Raw genomic sequence first — 13653 nt, forward strand, 5'->3', positions numbered from 1 at the left:
ATGGTTTTGGTGTGGTGACTAATGAAACTATAACACTAAATCCTGTCCATAAAAGAACATCATGCTTTTCTCCTTATGATACAAGGCAATGCACCACAAGGCTTCACTGGTGATACTTTTTTTAATAGTAGTGCAGTGCTAATTTACTGTCAACATGCATAGATTGGTAAACTTCCATAGACCCTGTACATGCCTTCTGAGTCAGGGCTGGTATCTGCCGTCCCACTATCTGTGGCTGATGTGGAGTCTGCTGGAGTGCTGGGCTCCCCTGCACTCTCTTTCTTGGGTGTGTCTGCTACCTCCGTAGGGGATCCACTCTCAACGGCCTCACCTGGGGTGTCATCGGCTCCTGGTATGGGAACGGAGTCTAGAAGCTTCCGGGTCAAGTTTGGTCCAATATTGACAACTCTGCAGTTTGAAAGTCATGGTATTAGTGCATTTCTTCTTTTGCTCTAGACCAATTTGCTTCACTTGTGGTGAAACATTTCCACATTTCTGGCGGAGGAATATCAACAACTCAACAGTGATTGGAAATTAACTTTGCAAAGTGAAAATGTTGGAAACTACAAAAAGGTTCACAACTATCTATCGGCTTCCTGATATATAAATTAACCCGTTGAGGACAAGTCCCGAGTACACCTGGGCAAGCGTCTATGGGAAATATGTGTTGTAGCAAAATCAAACCGTCCTCAATGGGTTAAGATTCACCTTGCCTTTGGCTCATATAGTGTCTAATGACTTCATGACATTTAGTACTTACTTGGCAGTGCCAAATCTTGATAGGACTTGCTGGAAGATGGAGAAGAGTGCAGGTGATAGGTCACTGCCCTCCATGAGGTCAATGGTGGGCACCAGGGTAATGAACCTCCACTGACAAAACACTTCCAGGTCAAGAAGCTCGCTGCATACATTAAACAAATAATGAAAACAAAAATAAAAAATAATACATTCAACAGAGAGAGTGTTACTGCTTTGAATTTGAAGGGAGTAAGATATAAACTTTATTTTACTGTTGCTTCCCACTGCATAAAAACATCTGCATTAGAAATATTTGAAGATAAAAGAGAACTAGTTGAAGTATCTCATCACTTTGATTGTTGCAGACAGAAGTTTTATACATACTGTGTGAAGCTCATATTAAAAGAGATTATGTGATGTATTGTAAAGGTCAGGAAGGATTTCTAAATTGTCATTGAAAGTAATAACGCACCTCCAAATATTATAAAAAATATTTGAATAATCATATGATAATGGAGAAAACAGTTTACATGAAAACAATATTCACACTATTATAATATCTTAGGGCAATATATTAGACTAAATACAAGAAGTGCAGACAAACCTGGCTGTGTAAGGCATGGTGTCTTGAATGGGACAGTCTTTGTATGCCTTTACATATAGATGAAGCTGAAAGATAAAGGGGGAAATAATGACAATTTATAGCATGCTACACCAGTACTCTTCCTTACCTCAACCTTCTTAACATAACAATCATTCTTCATATTAATCAGATGCAAGAACAGATATCAGACAGTCATCTTGGGTAGGATAGGTAGTGAATAATTCCCTACATGACAAATATCAAACTTTTGTTACATCAACATATCAGAGTGCACAGAATGGCTTGAGTATTGACATTTCCAGCGAGCTTGTAAAAACAAATGTGGCACACACAGACAGCTATATACATGCATAGACACAAACATACACAAACACACACACACACACACACACACACACACACACAAGACAAAACAAACTGAAAGAGAGGGTAACAGATAACAATATTTGACTAATGCTATCTGAATTATCTGTCTGCATTGGTTAAAAACAAATAATATTGTCCTCGTAAATACTAGACTCACCTCATTGTATTTCAGTTTGGCAAAGATATTCACAAGATGTAGTAGAGTATCCTAGATGTGCAGAAAAAAAATAAATGCATGTTAGACAACATGTCGTTCACTCCATCACGCTTAGCATGAAAGAACTTGAGTGTGAGGGAGACATATCAACAGGTAAGAAAAGGCTACAGGCGTACAACCCTATGGAATACAAGGAATAAAGGATTAACAAATACTTTATAGCTGCAGTTCGTCGAATGCAATTCTAGGACTCCAAAGACTTGTAGGAAAATACATTACCAGACTTTATCTGAACTCTGCTTGACTACAAAATCACTAGCTTTGCACTGGGATTGAAAACGTGATGATCTACACAATCCACGCTTTTCTAAACATTAATCTAGCTCTTTATCACAGCACCAATCAGGTACAATAAGTCTAATTATCACGTTTCACATTGTGATATATCACTGTTAAATCAATGCTACATAGTATGGTATTTGCTGTGCTGGACTTAAAGAATGACATAGAGAATATTGTCAGTGTCATAAAGTTGTTGCAATACCTCATTCTGTGGGACAAGAGCAAGAAGGGCATAATGATGTACATCTACAGGTATTAGCACCTTTCTGCTTCTCATCAGCAAATTACATATAATTTTCTCCTTTTATTTTCTTTGCATATTTTCCCTACATACCTGGCAGACATGACTGCAGCCCTGTCTGTAACTACTGTTTCTCTTGAGGTTCATATCCACATTTTACTCTTATTCGTTTTATTTACTTTGTATACTAATACCTTTGAATGTTTATATCTGTTCAGTTTTATATACTTTTATTGATGGCAAGTAAATGAATAGAATTTGAATTGTGAATTAAAAAGAGGAGATCATTTGCCCACCATTCTAGGAACTCTGCCAGCAGAGAGGTCAAGCAGAACTCCTCTGCGCTTCACACTTGGCCAGTCAGAAATCTGCAAACAAACACATCACACTTTCAATATACCACAACACTTCAGATTTCATGTGATAGTTTTCAATATGCAGACATTTGACAGTTTGCCTGAAAAAAAAAGGAAAAAAGTTATCACTGTATGACTGGGAAGTTTGTATGACTATTCCCATTCGTATCCTGAGAGACTAGACAAAATACTGCCATTTGTTATATTTGATGATCAAACAAAGTCCCAAACAAAGTCGTCAAATGCAAATCTATGATTCCAAAGACTTGCAAGAAAATACATTACCAGACTTTATCTCACCTTTGTCTGACTACAAAATTACCAGCTTTGCACTGGTACATTTCAGACCACTGTGTTACCAACAACATGCCAGATTTTGGTGAGTTTATGCCTCTGAAACAATAACAATAATTTGTACATAGACAAAAGGCTATTTCAGCTTAGCACCTAGATGAAGACGTATCCACATGAGTATCACATTCAATTCAATGTAAAGCTACGAAGGAAGATATTACAGAGTAATCTAAATCATCAATCATGTTAACTATGACCTTTTTGAGCTTTCAACAAATTATGTCTAAAGTCTTCCTTTCACTTGATATAAACTTACTTCCAACTGTGGAATGCCTTCTTTATCACAGAGTTGCACTAATTGCACAAAGGTACTCGTAGCATGCCATAGACCTGGTAAGTCTGATGCTGTGATCCTAACCTGAAGGAAAAAACACAAGACAGAAATGATGCCTACTTAAACACATTTCAGCTGAACTCTGCAAGTGAATGCACATGTACTTAATATGAGTGGTAGCACATTGAAAGGTGGTGGGGAAATGGTGATATACAGAGAGCTGATCATCACCAAGTTGTTAATTGCGGTCTAAAAGAGAGTGATACTTCACTACACAATGATATATGATGTGACTTTTGATGTCCTTGCAAAGCTGCTATAGGCACACTTCAAATAAATTAAAAGAAATTATCTGCATGCTACCTTCATAGCTTTCATGGATCTTCTTGTGTAAAAAAACAAAACAAAACAAAAACAAAAACAAACACTTGCGCATACATGACAAAGTATTTTGTATCTAAGATGTGATGCATCAGAATAAAACAATTTTGGCAGTTGCTTTCTAAATCTTTACTGGGATTTATGGCCATCATTCCATGGTATGCTGAATGGAAATCAAATACAGTTGTGTCTTTTTAAGTCTCTCTCTCTCCCTCTGATTGAATGCCATCAACTGTCAGGAATGCAGAGCAAAACCCACCATTTTCTCTCTGACTGATATACGGTAGCTCTCAGCCCTGTTGAAGGGAAGGGGGTTGACATTGCACACAACTTCAGCCATCGGGTCAAGGCACACAGAGGCATTCTCCAGCACACACCGGTATCCCTTCTCCATTAACACAGCTGATTGGATTGTCCAAAGGTCCACCATCGGCTCCAAGTTTCCTGTCATGGTTCAATAAAAGCCACAGATGTCCACTTTACCAAGATACACCATATGATGACGATATTTTTTTTTTTTTTTTTTTGGGGGGGGGGGTGTTAAAGAGTATAAAGGGACTTCTAGGAAAATGAATAACAGATTGTTGAACAAATTTTGAATTTATGCAGGTACTGTCTTTCATTGTCCTATTCTGTTTTGTTATTTCTTCTTCAAGATTTGCTGCTCTTTCCCATGGAAAGCAAGTAAATAGAAAATGTGTCAATAATTGTTTCACCATGTAAGCATCTTTGATTACATAATACATGTACTTCACAGGTCGCCATTTCTAAATTTGTGACTTTGTATCACAAAACCAACAAATAGCCGCCAGACATGGATTTTTAGTTAAGGGCAGATTCTGAAAGAGCAGACTCCATGCTTTAAAATAATGCATAACTCATTACAAATAGACTTCCCTAACCCATCTAAATGATGGGAAGAGATACACACCCTCGAATAGTCCCTACTGAGATTAGAGGCTTTGAAGTAAGGTTCTATTCAAGTGCTTTGATAATTCCGCCAAGCTGTGCTCTGTGCGACGAACGGAACAAAAACAGGATGTCAAATTCCAGGGCGACCACAATGGAGGGATTATCAGATTATGCTGATATTTTACACACTGTATTAACACATCCTATATGTACAGACACATTTGATAGTATGATTTCACAGATTATTTTTTATTGCAACTTTTTGATGTATAGACACATCTATTCATACCATTCAAAACCAAGAGCCATGATGGCATAGCTTTAGCATAGTACAAAGACTTTAATTTGTTGTGGACACTTATGGTCAATGTCATTTGCATATGGCTTCTCCTTACCTGACTGAGGAACAGCTGCCAGTTGAACACTGAAGTCCTGACTGAGGACAAATCGTGCCCCATTCTTTTGGATCAGTTCCTGAGGGTGTGGCCATAAGAATGCTAACCTAGGGTCATCTTCAACTTCCTCCTCCTCCTCCACCTCCTCCTCATTATCAGCATCATCCGCATCATCTTGTGTGGGAGTGGACACTCGGGGGCTCACATCCTGTTCAGAAGCTACCTGTTCCATACCAGTTGATTGAAACGCCTTGATCAAACATATGAACTATTGCAGTATCTTCAAGCAACACAGAAGATGGCATTGCAGAGAATAAATCCATAGAATCAGCTGGTTTTCATATTCACTCTTAAATACTGTTGACAATCCAGCACCAATTTCCTAGTTAATGACCTTTTCTGTCAAGAACGGATGTTTACTTTTTCCACACACACACAATTAAAAAACAAACAAACAAACAAACTATACGAGCACTGTGCAGGCACTCTATAGGGAATAGCTAGGTTTTTATAAATTAACTGCAATAATACTTATTTTCACTTTATATGCAAACAGTACCACTTATTAGATCCCCTACCAAAAAAGAACTTAAATAACAAATATAAAATATGTTCCCTGAAGTTTCACTTTACATCATAAGTCTGATAATAATTTTGAAATGAACTGTCTACATTTGTTACTGATAAATCTATTATATCAGATAATCATCCATATCCCACAACAGACTTACATCTATACTTGCAGCCGAGTCTTCCACAATGGACACCTCTTTATCAGTCTCCTCCTTCTCCTCTTCCACTGTCACCGAAATAAAAGACACCTCTGCATTTGAATAAAACATGAAATTCTGGCAAATCTATGACCATCTCTACTGGAAAAGCCTAGTTAAACATACAATATTGTTGTACCTGCCGTTTTCCTTGGAATGAACAAAGATTACACCAACAAAGACTAATTTGAACTCAGGAATGACAAAACAGACATGACATTGATATATGCTTTGCTTGGTGTTGCTTTTACATTTCCTTCTTTTCTCCCTATTCATACTTCAGTCAATTCATGAATTCATGAATTCATGAATTCACGATGAATTTATTTGCTAATTTGTTAATTTATATTTTCATCCATCCTTTATCAATTATCATATGTATTCATCTTCCCACTCCTATCTTCATCAAGCATTCATCCATCAATATGCATTCTTCTGTAAATATCCTCTTTGAATTCCTTGGTCTAGATGGCAGCACTGCATTTCAAGACAACCAATCACTATCAATGTATGTAATCCATCTGTCCATCCACAGATTCATCTATTTTTCATGCCTGTAATTCTTATGCATTTATTTTATCCATTCTTCATCTCATCTGTCCAACCAACCATCTTTCTCCTCCTCCTTTGTCCCGTTGGTGGTGTGACCATTCATGATGACCGGAGGCACCATGGCATCTTTCATCTCTTGGCTGTCCTCCGCAAGATCGAGAGGAGTCTTCCCGACCGACGTCCTGGAAGGACAAATGATCATTTAAACATCTGAGTATGGGAGGAGCTAGTGCACAGCCTCTAACATGCTGATAAAGAGAAGCACAATTACAGACAGAACATCTTAGGCAATGAGTTTCATTATTCTTTTTTAAATAATTTTTATTCGAATTTCGTTCAATTTCATATCACAGAAACAGAAACGTTAATAGAAACAAAAACAAAACATTATACAAAGACAAACTGCAATATACACAAACATTGTACAAAATAACATCAATCTTACACTATATAAGGACAAAATGCAGTAACACCAACATTGTGCAAACTAATGTCAAACTTACATTGTATCTCTTTTAACCAAGGAAACGAAATCCGCTTGTTGTAATTATGCTGTGTACTAAACTCTGTTCAGCTTGTTTCAACTTTATTCATCTGCTTTTTTCTTCTTCTACTCGATAACTACAATTCATCAGGCATTAGGGATATTAGCCTAACTTTTCCACGTGCTCTTGCAAGCTTACCCTCCAGTTGCTTTGACATTTGCATCTGCTCCATGCTGTACAAGTTCTCTGACAATATCTAGATCCCCTCTCAGCACTGCATCATGGAGAGGTGTCGTCCCATCTGAATTCATCACATTCACATCTGGGTTGTGCTCTGTGAAATCGGAAACAACAAAGATTGTGATGCAGTCACGACACCCTCACAGCTGCTCTCACACAGTAGTAGCAATGACTTCCAGTTATTTGCCCTAATCTTGGGTATCACTGAAAAGCAGTTTACTGTGCTATCAAAAGACTATTGACCAGAATATGTAATATGTCTCTCATCTGATAGAAAGATGATCATTGGATGATGCATTGTAAGTTTTAATTTGTACAGCACATTTACAATGTATGTTGGTTAGTCAGTAGATGCACTTTGCTTCAAAGGTTCTCTAATACCCCTTTCAGGTAATCGTGGATGCGGATAATAGGAGCACTAAGTCGTAAAATTTCGATTACATGAACGGGAGAGGAGTAGAAAAGTGCGCATTATTTTGATGCTGCTATTATGCGCATAATTGCAGCATGAGGAGTAGATCGAGAATACATGAACGCGTTTTACGACTTATCCGCACCAACATTCCACAGTTCGGTCAAAGGTCACTCGATTTCCCGCACAACCGCTGATTGCTGAGCTTGAGCGCGCGAGAGGTGCGCATACACGTGATGATATTCACTGGAAACATTACGTCATTATAGAGGCGTGCGCCGTAACCATGACAAATAACTCCGTCCTTCGCACCATTATATGAACGGGTGCTCGTAAAAGTAGTGCGCACTTCATGGGATATATGAACGCGATTTTGACTACTTCATCCGCATTATTTGGATGCGGATAATTGAACCGCGATTACCTGAAAGGGGTATAAAAGCGTTTTGTTTTACACAGAGATCTAATTGTGACTGAAATGTTTAAATTTTAGTATTTCAACATGAGGGAAAAAACAAACAGAAAGAAAATAAAATCAATTTCTCTTCAGTGCTCAGTATAAACAGAACAAACCTAAAAGTTCAATGAGCTTGACTCAGGCTGGGCAAACAAGTCATAAATCAGCAGGAGACTCACCCAACAGTAACCGCACCATGTCAACTCCAGAGAAGCTTGCTGCCCAGTGGAGTGCTGTATTACCACCTGTCGATTCATCCTTGAAGTTAATGTCCATGCCACTGCTCAGCAGCTGTTTCACTTGCTCCATCCTGCAAAGAGAAAAAAAAAATCACAAAAAAGAGAAAGAGTCTGAGTTGAGTTTTAGTTTGGATTCACTTTCCATTTCCACTTCAGATAAAAACAAACATGCAAATACACAAGAAACTAAACAATACAGTATCACAGTAAGCGTTGCAAACCCAAGACATAAAAAGATAAAATTGGTGATGGATTTAAAAAAAAGCAAAGGTACTTCAAAGGACAAGATATCATGGACAGTCATATGCAATTGATTATTTTGGGATGCCAAAAACAAAGGACAAACCTGCATACAATGTACTACATGAAAAAGATAGTGAACTGTAGACTGTCTTCACATAACCAGTGTGACTTGATCCTTCCTAGATCCTAATGCAGGTTCAGGGAATCTATTCTTGCAGAACATAATTTCATAATGTCTTGCATTTCTTGCAGCAGCTGCACAGTGCCCTAATTCATCTATTTCTCTTTAAAACATTTGTTTGTTGTTGGTTTCTTTTTGTCATGGACTTTCCTGATGTTGAACCAAATATGTTATTTAAAAGTTTCAAGCACAGAAAAACAAGCTATGAATAGCTTGTCCACATTCGGGTAAACCGTACATGATAAGGTCAAGGCAAACTTTGATGCAACTCGTATAACTTCCTCATTTCTTTCAGAGAGACACCCATTGGTAGGCCATGTAAAGGACAAGTCCACCTTCATAAACATGTGGATTGAGTGAACGCAGCAATATCACAACACCACATCAGTGAAAGTTTGAGGAAAAATCGGACTGTGAATCCGTTTGAGAGTTATGAATTTTTGAAGTTTCTGCTCAGTCACTGCTGGAGGAGAAGACTGCTACAGCTTGTGATGTCACATGTGTAGGACAATATAAAGAAAATAAAAGAAAATTCAACATATTTTCACTTTTCTTGCATAATAAAAAAACACCTGACTTGCCTCTTTCAGAAGGCAGGGCGAATGATATTACCCTTAACATACGTCAGCACAAATCAAGGAAATGTGCACTTTTTTTCAAAAAATGACATTTTCTGAAATTCTCTTCTTTTTGCTAATAAATATCGTTCTACTCATGTGACATCGTACACTGTAGTGTACTCATCCAGCAGTGACTGTGCAGACATTCTAAAAATTCATAAATTTTGAACAGATTGTCCAATTTTTCCCCGAACTTTCACTAATGTATTCTACTTATATTGCTGCATTCACTCAATCCACATGTATATGAAGGTGGACATGTCCTTTAACCCGTTGAGGATGAGTCCCGAGTATACTCGAGCAGGTGTCTATGGAAAATGCGTATTGTAGCAAAATCAATCCATCCTCAACGGGTTAACACGATCTTATGCAGGCAGAAAAATATAAGCTGATCACCTTATGTAGGTTCCCATACTCAGCCATGTCAAATGATGCTGGATCTATGAGTCACTTTCACTTGCAATGATAGCTCATATTTGACAACTGATTGTGTGTATTTAAAGAGAGCTAGCAATTGTCTCAAGTCACTACCATGGATATATGAGATTAGATGGATTTCAGTCGATTGTGACTGGGTCAAGCAGGCTGCTGGCAAGTTCTGAAATGGCACAGATTAATTCTGTAAAAGAATTTTCCTAAAACAAAAATTACATTTTTTAAAGTGATCAATTAAAATTCTCTCAATGATGCAGATCATCCAATCACATCCTTACAGGTCTCCATGGTAAGTGCCTCATATCATTTCCACCACAACACTGAAGTTGTTGCTGTTGCTACATGAATGTGACTAGTACTGACCATATATAGCATATTTCCAGGTGCAACTGGCCTTAAAATTTACTTTTCAGTCATATTTGTTTTGTACTGTATTTTAGAAGCAAAACTGTGAATCATATTTTGTATGCCTGAGGATGGCCCTGAAAATGAGGTAATCGTGAAGTATAAAACACACCGTAGTTTCCTGTGGACATGTGCTCTGCCTCACTAGTGACCACCATGGCTAGCTATGGGTTTCCATACAAAGCTAAACTATCAAGGACTCTACAAAGGCTTACCCAATGATGATGTGAAGAACTGAGCAAACATTTGAGATGGATTATATCACATATTTCCACTCTCTCATTGAAGATTACTTTATGATGTCATTTTAAAAAAATGCCTATTTTGTCAACCTCGCTCATAACCTTAAAGGGTGTGTACAGTTCTGGTCGAGGTGAGGATTTAGCTTTAATCGTTTTGCGAGATATTCAGAAATCACTCTATGAGATGTCAAAGAGCATGTAATTCTAAGGGGTATCAAAAGTTTATTTGATGAAAATCGGTTTTGAAATGGCTGAGATATCCAAAAACAAAGTGAAACAAAGAGATCCTAATAAAAGATGTGGCCTGTTGCCTTTTATCATTATCACTTTTTTGGATATCTCAGCCATTTGAAAACCAATTTTCATCAAATAAATGTTGAATCCTTCTTAAAATTACATGCTCTTTCATATTTCATAAGAGGTTTCTCATTATCTCACTTAAGAATGTTCAAAACATGAATCCCCACCTCAACCAGTACTGTACAGTCCCTTTAATCAGCAGTAAATGAAATTAGCCTAATTGTACTGCAATTGTCATGGGAGCAGTGAAATATACGAGTCTGTGCCATTTGCTAAATTGCTTCCTTTAGCCACATAGAAACAGCATGACTCCTTTAGTAACCCATCAGTTTTTCATTTTTTTTTTCCCCTGACGCACTTAACAACCTACAGAATGAGGTAGAAACAGACTGTGCGGGATATTTTGTCAAGTTCATCACTGTCATTTAGCCTCATCATGTTTGCATTTTATAACAGCATCTATGGAAAGATGCAAGAGACTATTAAACTTCACATTTGGTTCCTCAAACAAGAAGAAACCAAGCATTAAGTTACTGGTGTAGTATGCCGCTCCCAAGGACATGATACCAATTTTTAGTCATGGATCATCTCAGTCCTAGATTCCAAGCACTGTAAATGTAAAGAGCTTGGTACAAAGATTTATTTAAATTTTAATTAATCAGCACCTCCTCATAAAAATTAAGGATTGCTGGTAGAAGTACTATGGCATGACTAAAACAGCTCTCTAAAATATGATATATCATCATAACATGTTTTTATCCTTTCAGTAAATGTAAGTCATTCCTACAGCTGCTGTATTTGATTTAGAGACAGGGTCATAAGCATTATATGACTTTATGTGTTGCCATTAAATATATATTTCTACATACTGTGTGGGCAAAAAGTGTATGCATTTCACTGTGAGGAAAATTATAGGGTTAGATGACTCCATGTGTGAATGTAAAGGTTAGAATCTATTGATTAGGTAAACATCACATCTCGACTGCCTCGCCATATGTTGGCTGAATTTGTTCAACGTGTTGCAACTACTCTCATCCAATTCAGCTGAAATTGATGTTTGCAAAACGGGGCAAGATTCTAATGTGGGAAAACACAATCCTTCTGTTGTCAGACGCAATTAAATCTGCCAATATTGAATACTGTACTTTCAAGTATGGGGTAGAATTAATTACACACCTGGAAATTGGAAATGAATGGCTAACAAGTACTCTAACAAGACTTTGGAAGGTCAAAGTAATCTATCATGCCAGTTTTAGGGTGCATGCCTGCCCTGGGGTTGTTGGGAGTGCCATCAAGCCAGCCATGTACTCAATAGAATAGGCATCAGGAAGTTGTCTTTAAATAAACTAAACATTGATCTAGACAAATGATATATGGCATCAAATTTAGACTTTCTGTATCTGGTTACAAGTATCAACAGCAACATGCATAAGACTGTGTCTTCACTATCAAGTTCCTGTTCTTAAATGGCTATTGCTTCTCAATGACATTTTAAGAACAAGAATTGTGCATCACACTTCAGGATCCATTTGGAAATATAAAGGTTTGTAAGATATGTTTATTGGTATGATATATTGATTGATATACTAGAAACAAGAAGTAAATAAGAATGAACTTGAACAGTAGTTCATCCAGTTCCATCATCACAATTTTTAAGCCTTTATATCATTAAATACATATGGTATAAGTCTTAAATATAACTAAACTTGTATGTCTCCCTGTTATTAGATCCGGATAACTGGTTTATGCAGATTAAAACAAACAAAAATATTCAAATGAGCTTCTCTACGTTTTTGTTTTCTCTGTTTGGCTAACATATCACTACTTCATCTTACTGCATCAGTGGGGGATAAAAAGATTCTATCAAGTTACTCTGGTGAGATATTATTTGTTTGCCACATTACTGGATAAAGAGAAAATGTCATATGACACATGAATATAAATATATTATATAAATATACAAATATACTCATATATCATTATCATCAACATATTAAAGATTCTATCTCATTTCCTCTCAATGAATAAAAGATTTGCAGCTTAGATATAAATATACCTCATGAGAAAAATATAAGAATTACTTCCTTCAGAAAAGCTTTCAGACTGGTCACACTTACTTGGACTGAGCAATGGACTGCAGGAGGACATCATGAAAGACCATGGTGACTTGAGTTGAAGACTTGGCAACGTCGTATGGCGTGTTGCCTTTCTCGTCTTTGATGGAAGGATCCACACCAGATACTAGCAGGGCTCTCACGACATCAGCGTTCCCAAGCTGGCAGTGAAGAACAAGAACAAAGGGGTACAAAACTGAATTGGGGCTATCAAGCACATAAATGTTTCCACAATCACTTCATCATTGTATAATCATGGACCTACAATTGTAGGTCCATGGTATAATTCAGTCCCTTGCAATAAGTACATGGCATCTCTTAATAAACAGATGCTATCAAACCAAATTGCTTAGCATTGTGTGTAAAAGGGAATCATCTCAAAAAAACAAGGCAGCAAATATAAACTATCATCATCATATCTACACTAAGTAAAGGACACTCACTACTGAACCATGCAAAAACAAAGAAATAAATAAAGACAACTTATGAACTGCACTTACCTTGTAATTAATTATATCTGTAGTGACAAAACAGAAACCCCGAAATGTCTTATTTTTGGAAGATAATCACATTCACAGCACAGTATCAAGCAATGTTAACATCTCCTAACCAAGTGAAGGTCTTCAACTTGAGTGGAAGTTGAATCAATCTGCAGGTTGTCTACCAAGACACACACAGACAGTGCGGGACAGACCGCTACACGTGTCACCCGTTGACAAATGAGCAAGCTAGCTCCGCCTATGTCTCAGGTCCATTCCACAACACGCAGCTCCAGAACAAACTCGCATCTCATTACCAACAATTTGCAGGACAAAGTGGCCACTGCGAGTCGAAGAGC

At 37.4% G+C, this 13653-nt stretch overlaps 1 protein-coding gene across 1 annotated transcript in view; it reads right to left on the bottom strand.

The window, feature by feature from the left end:
• Nucleotides 1-13653, bottom strand: part of LOC140246534 (uncharacterized) — a 39463-nt gene that overhangs the window by 8207 nt on the left and 17603 nt on the right. The window contains exons 3-15 of the mRNA XM_072325879.1: nucleotides 12819-12976; nucleotides 8216-8346; nucleotides 7126-7261; nucleotides 6500-6624; nucleotides 5852-5943; nucleotides 5121-5328; nucleotides 4073-4257; nucleotides 3415-3516; nucleotides 2745-2816; nucleotides 1866-1916; nucleotides 1343-1407; nucleotides 761-901; nucleotides 194-408 (exon numbers count right to left, since the gene is read on the bottom strand). Of these exons, the coding sequence (XP_072181980.1) occupies nucleotides 194-408; nucleotides 761-901; nucleotides 1343-1407; nucleotides 1866-1916; nucleotides 2745-2816; nucleotides 3415-3516; nucleotides 4073-4257; nucleotides 5121-5328; nucleotides 5852-5943; nucleotides 6500-6624; nucleotides 7126-7261; nucleotides 8216-8346; nucleotides 12819-12976 (1681 nt within the window). The remainder of the gene's footprint in view (nucleotides 1-193; nucleotides 409-760; nucleotides 902-1342; nucleotides 1408-1865; nucleotides 1917-2744; nucleotides 2817-3414; nucleotides 3517-4072; nucleotides 4258-5120; nucleotides 5329-5851; nucleotides 5944-6499; nucleotides 6625-7125; nucleotides 7262-8215; nucleotides 8347-12818; nucleotides 12977-13653) is intronic.

This window comes from Diadema setosum, chromosome 1 (genome assembly GCF_964275005.1).
Source record: "Diadema setosum chromosome 1, eeDiaSeto1, whole genome shotgun sequence".
Taxonomy (NCBI): domain Eukaryota; kingdom Metazoa; phylum Echinodermata; class Echinoidea; order Diadematoida; family Diadematidae; genus Diadema; species Diadema setosum.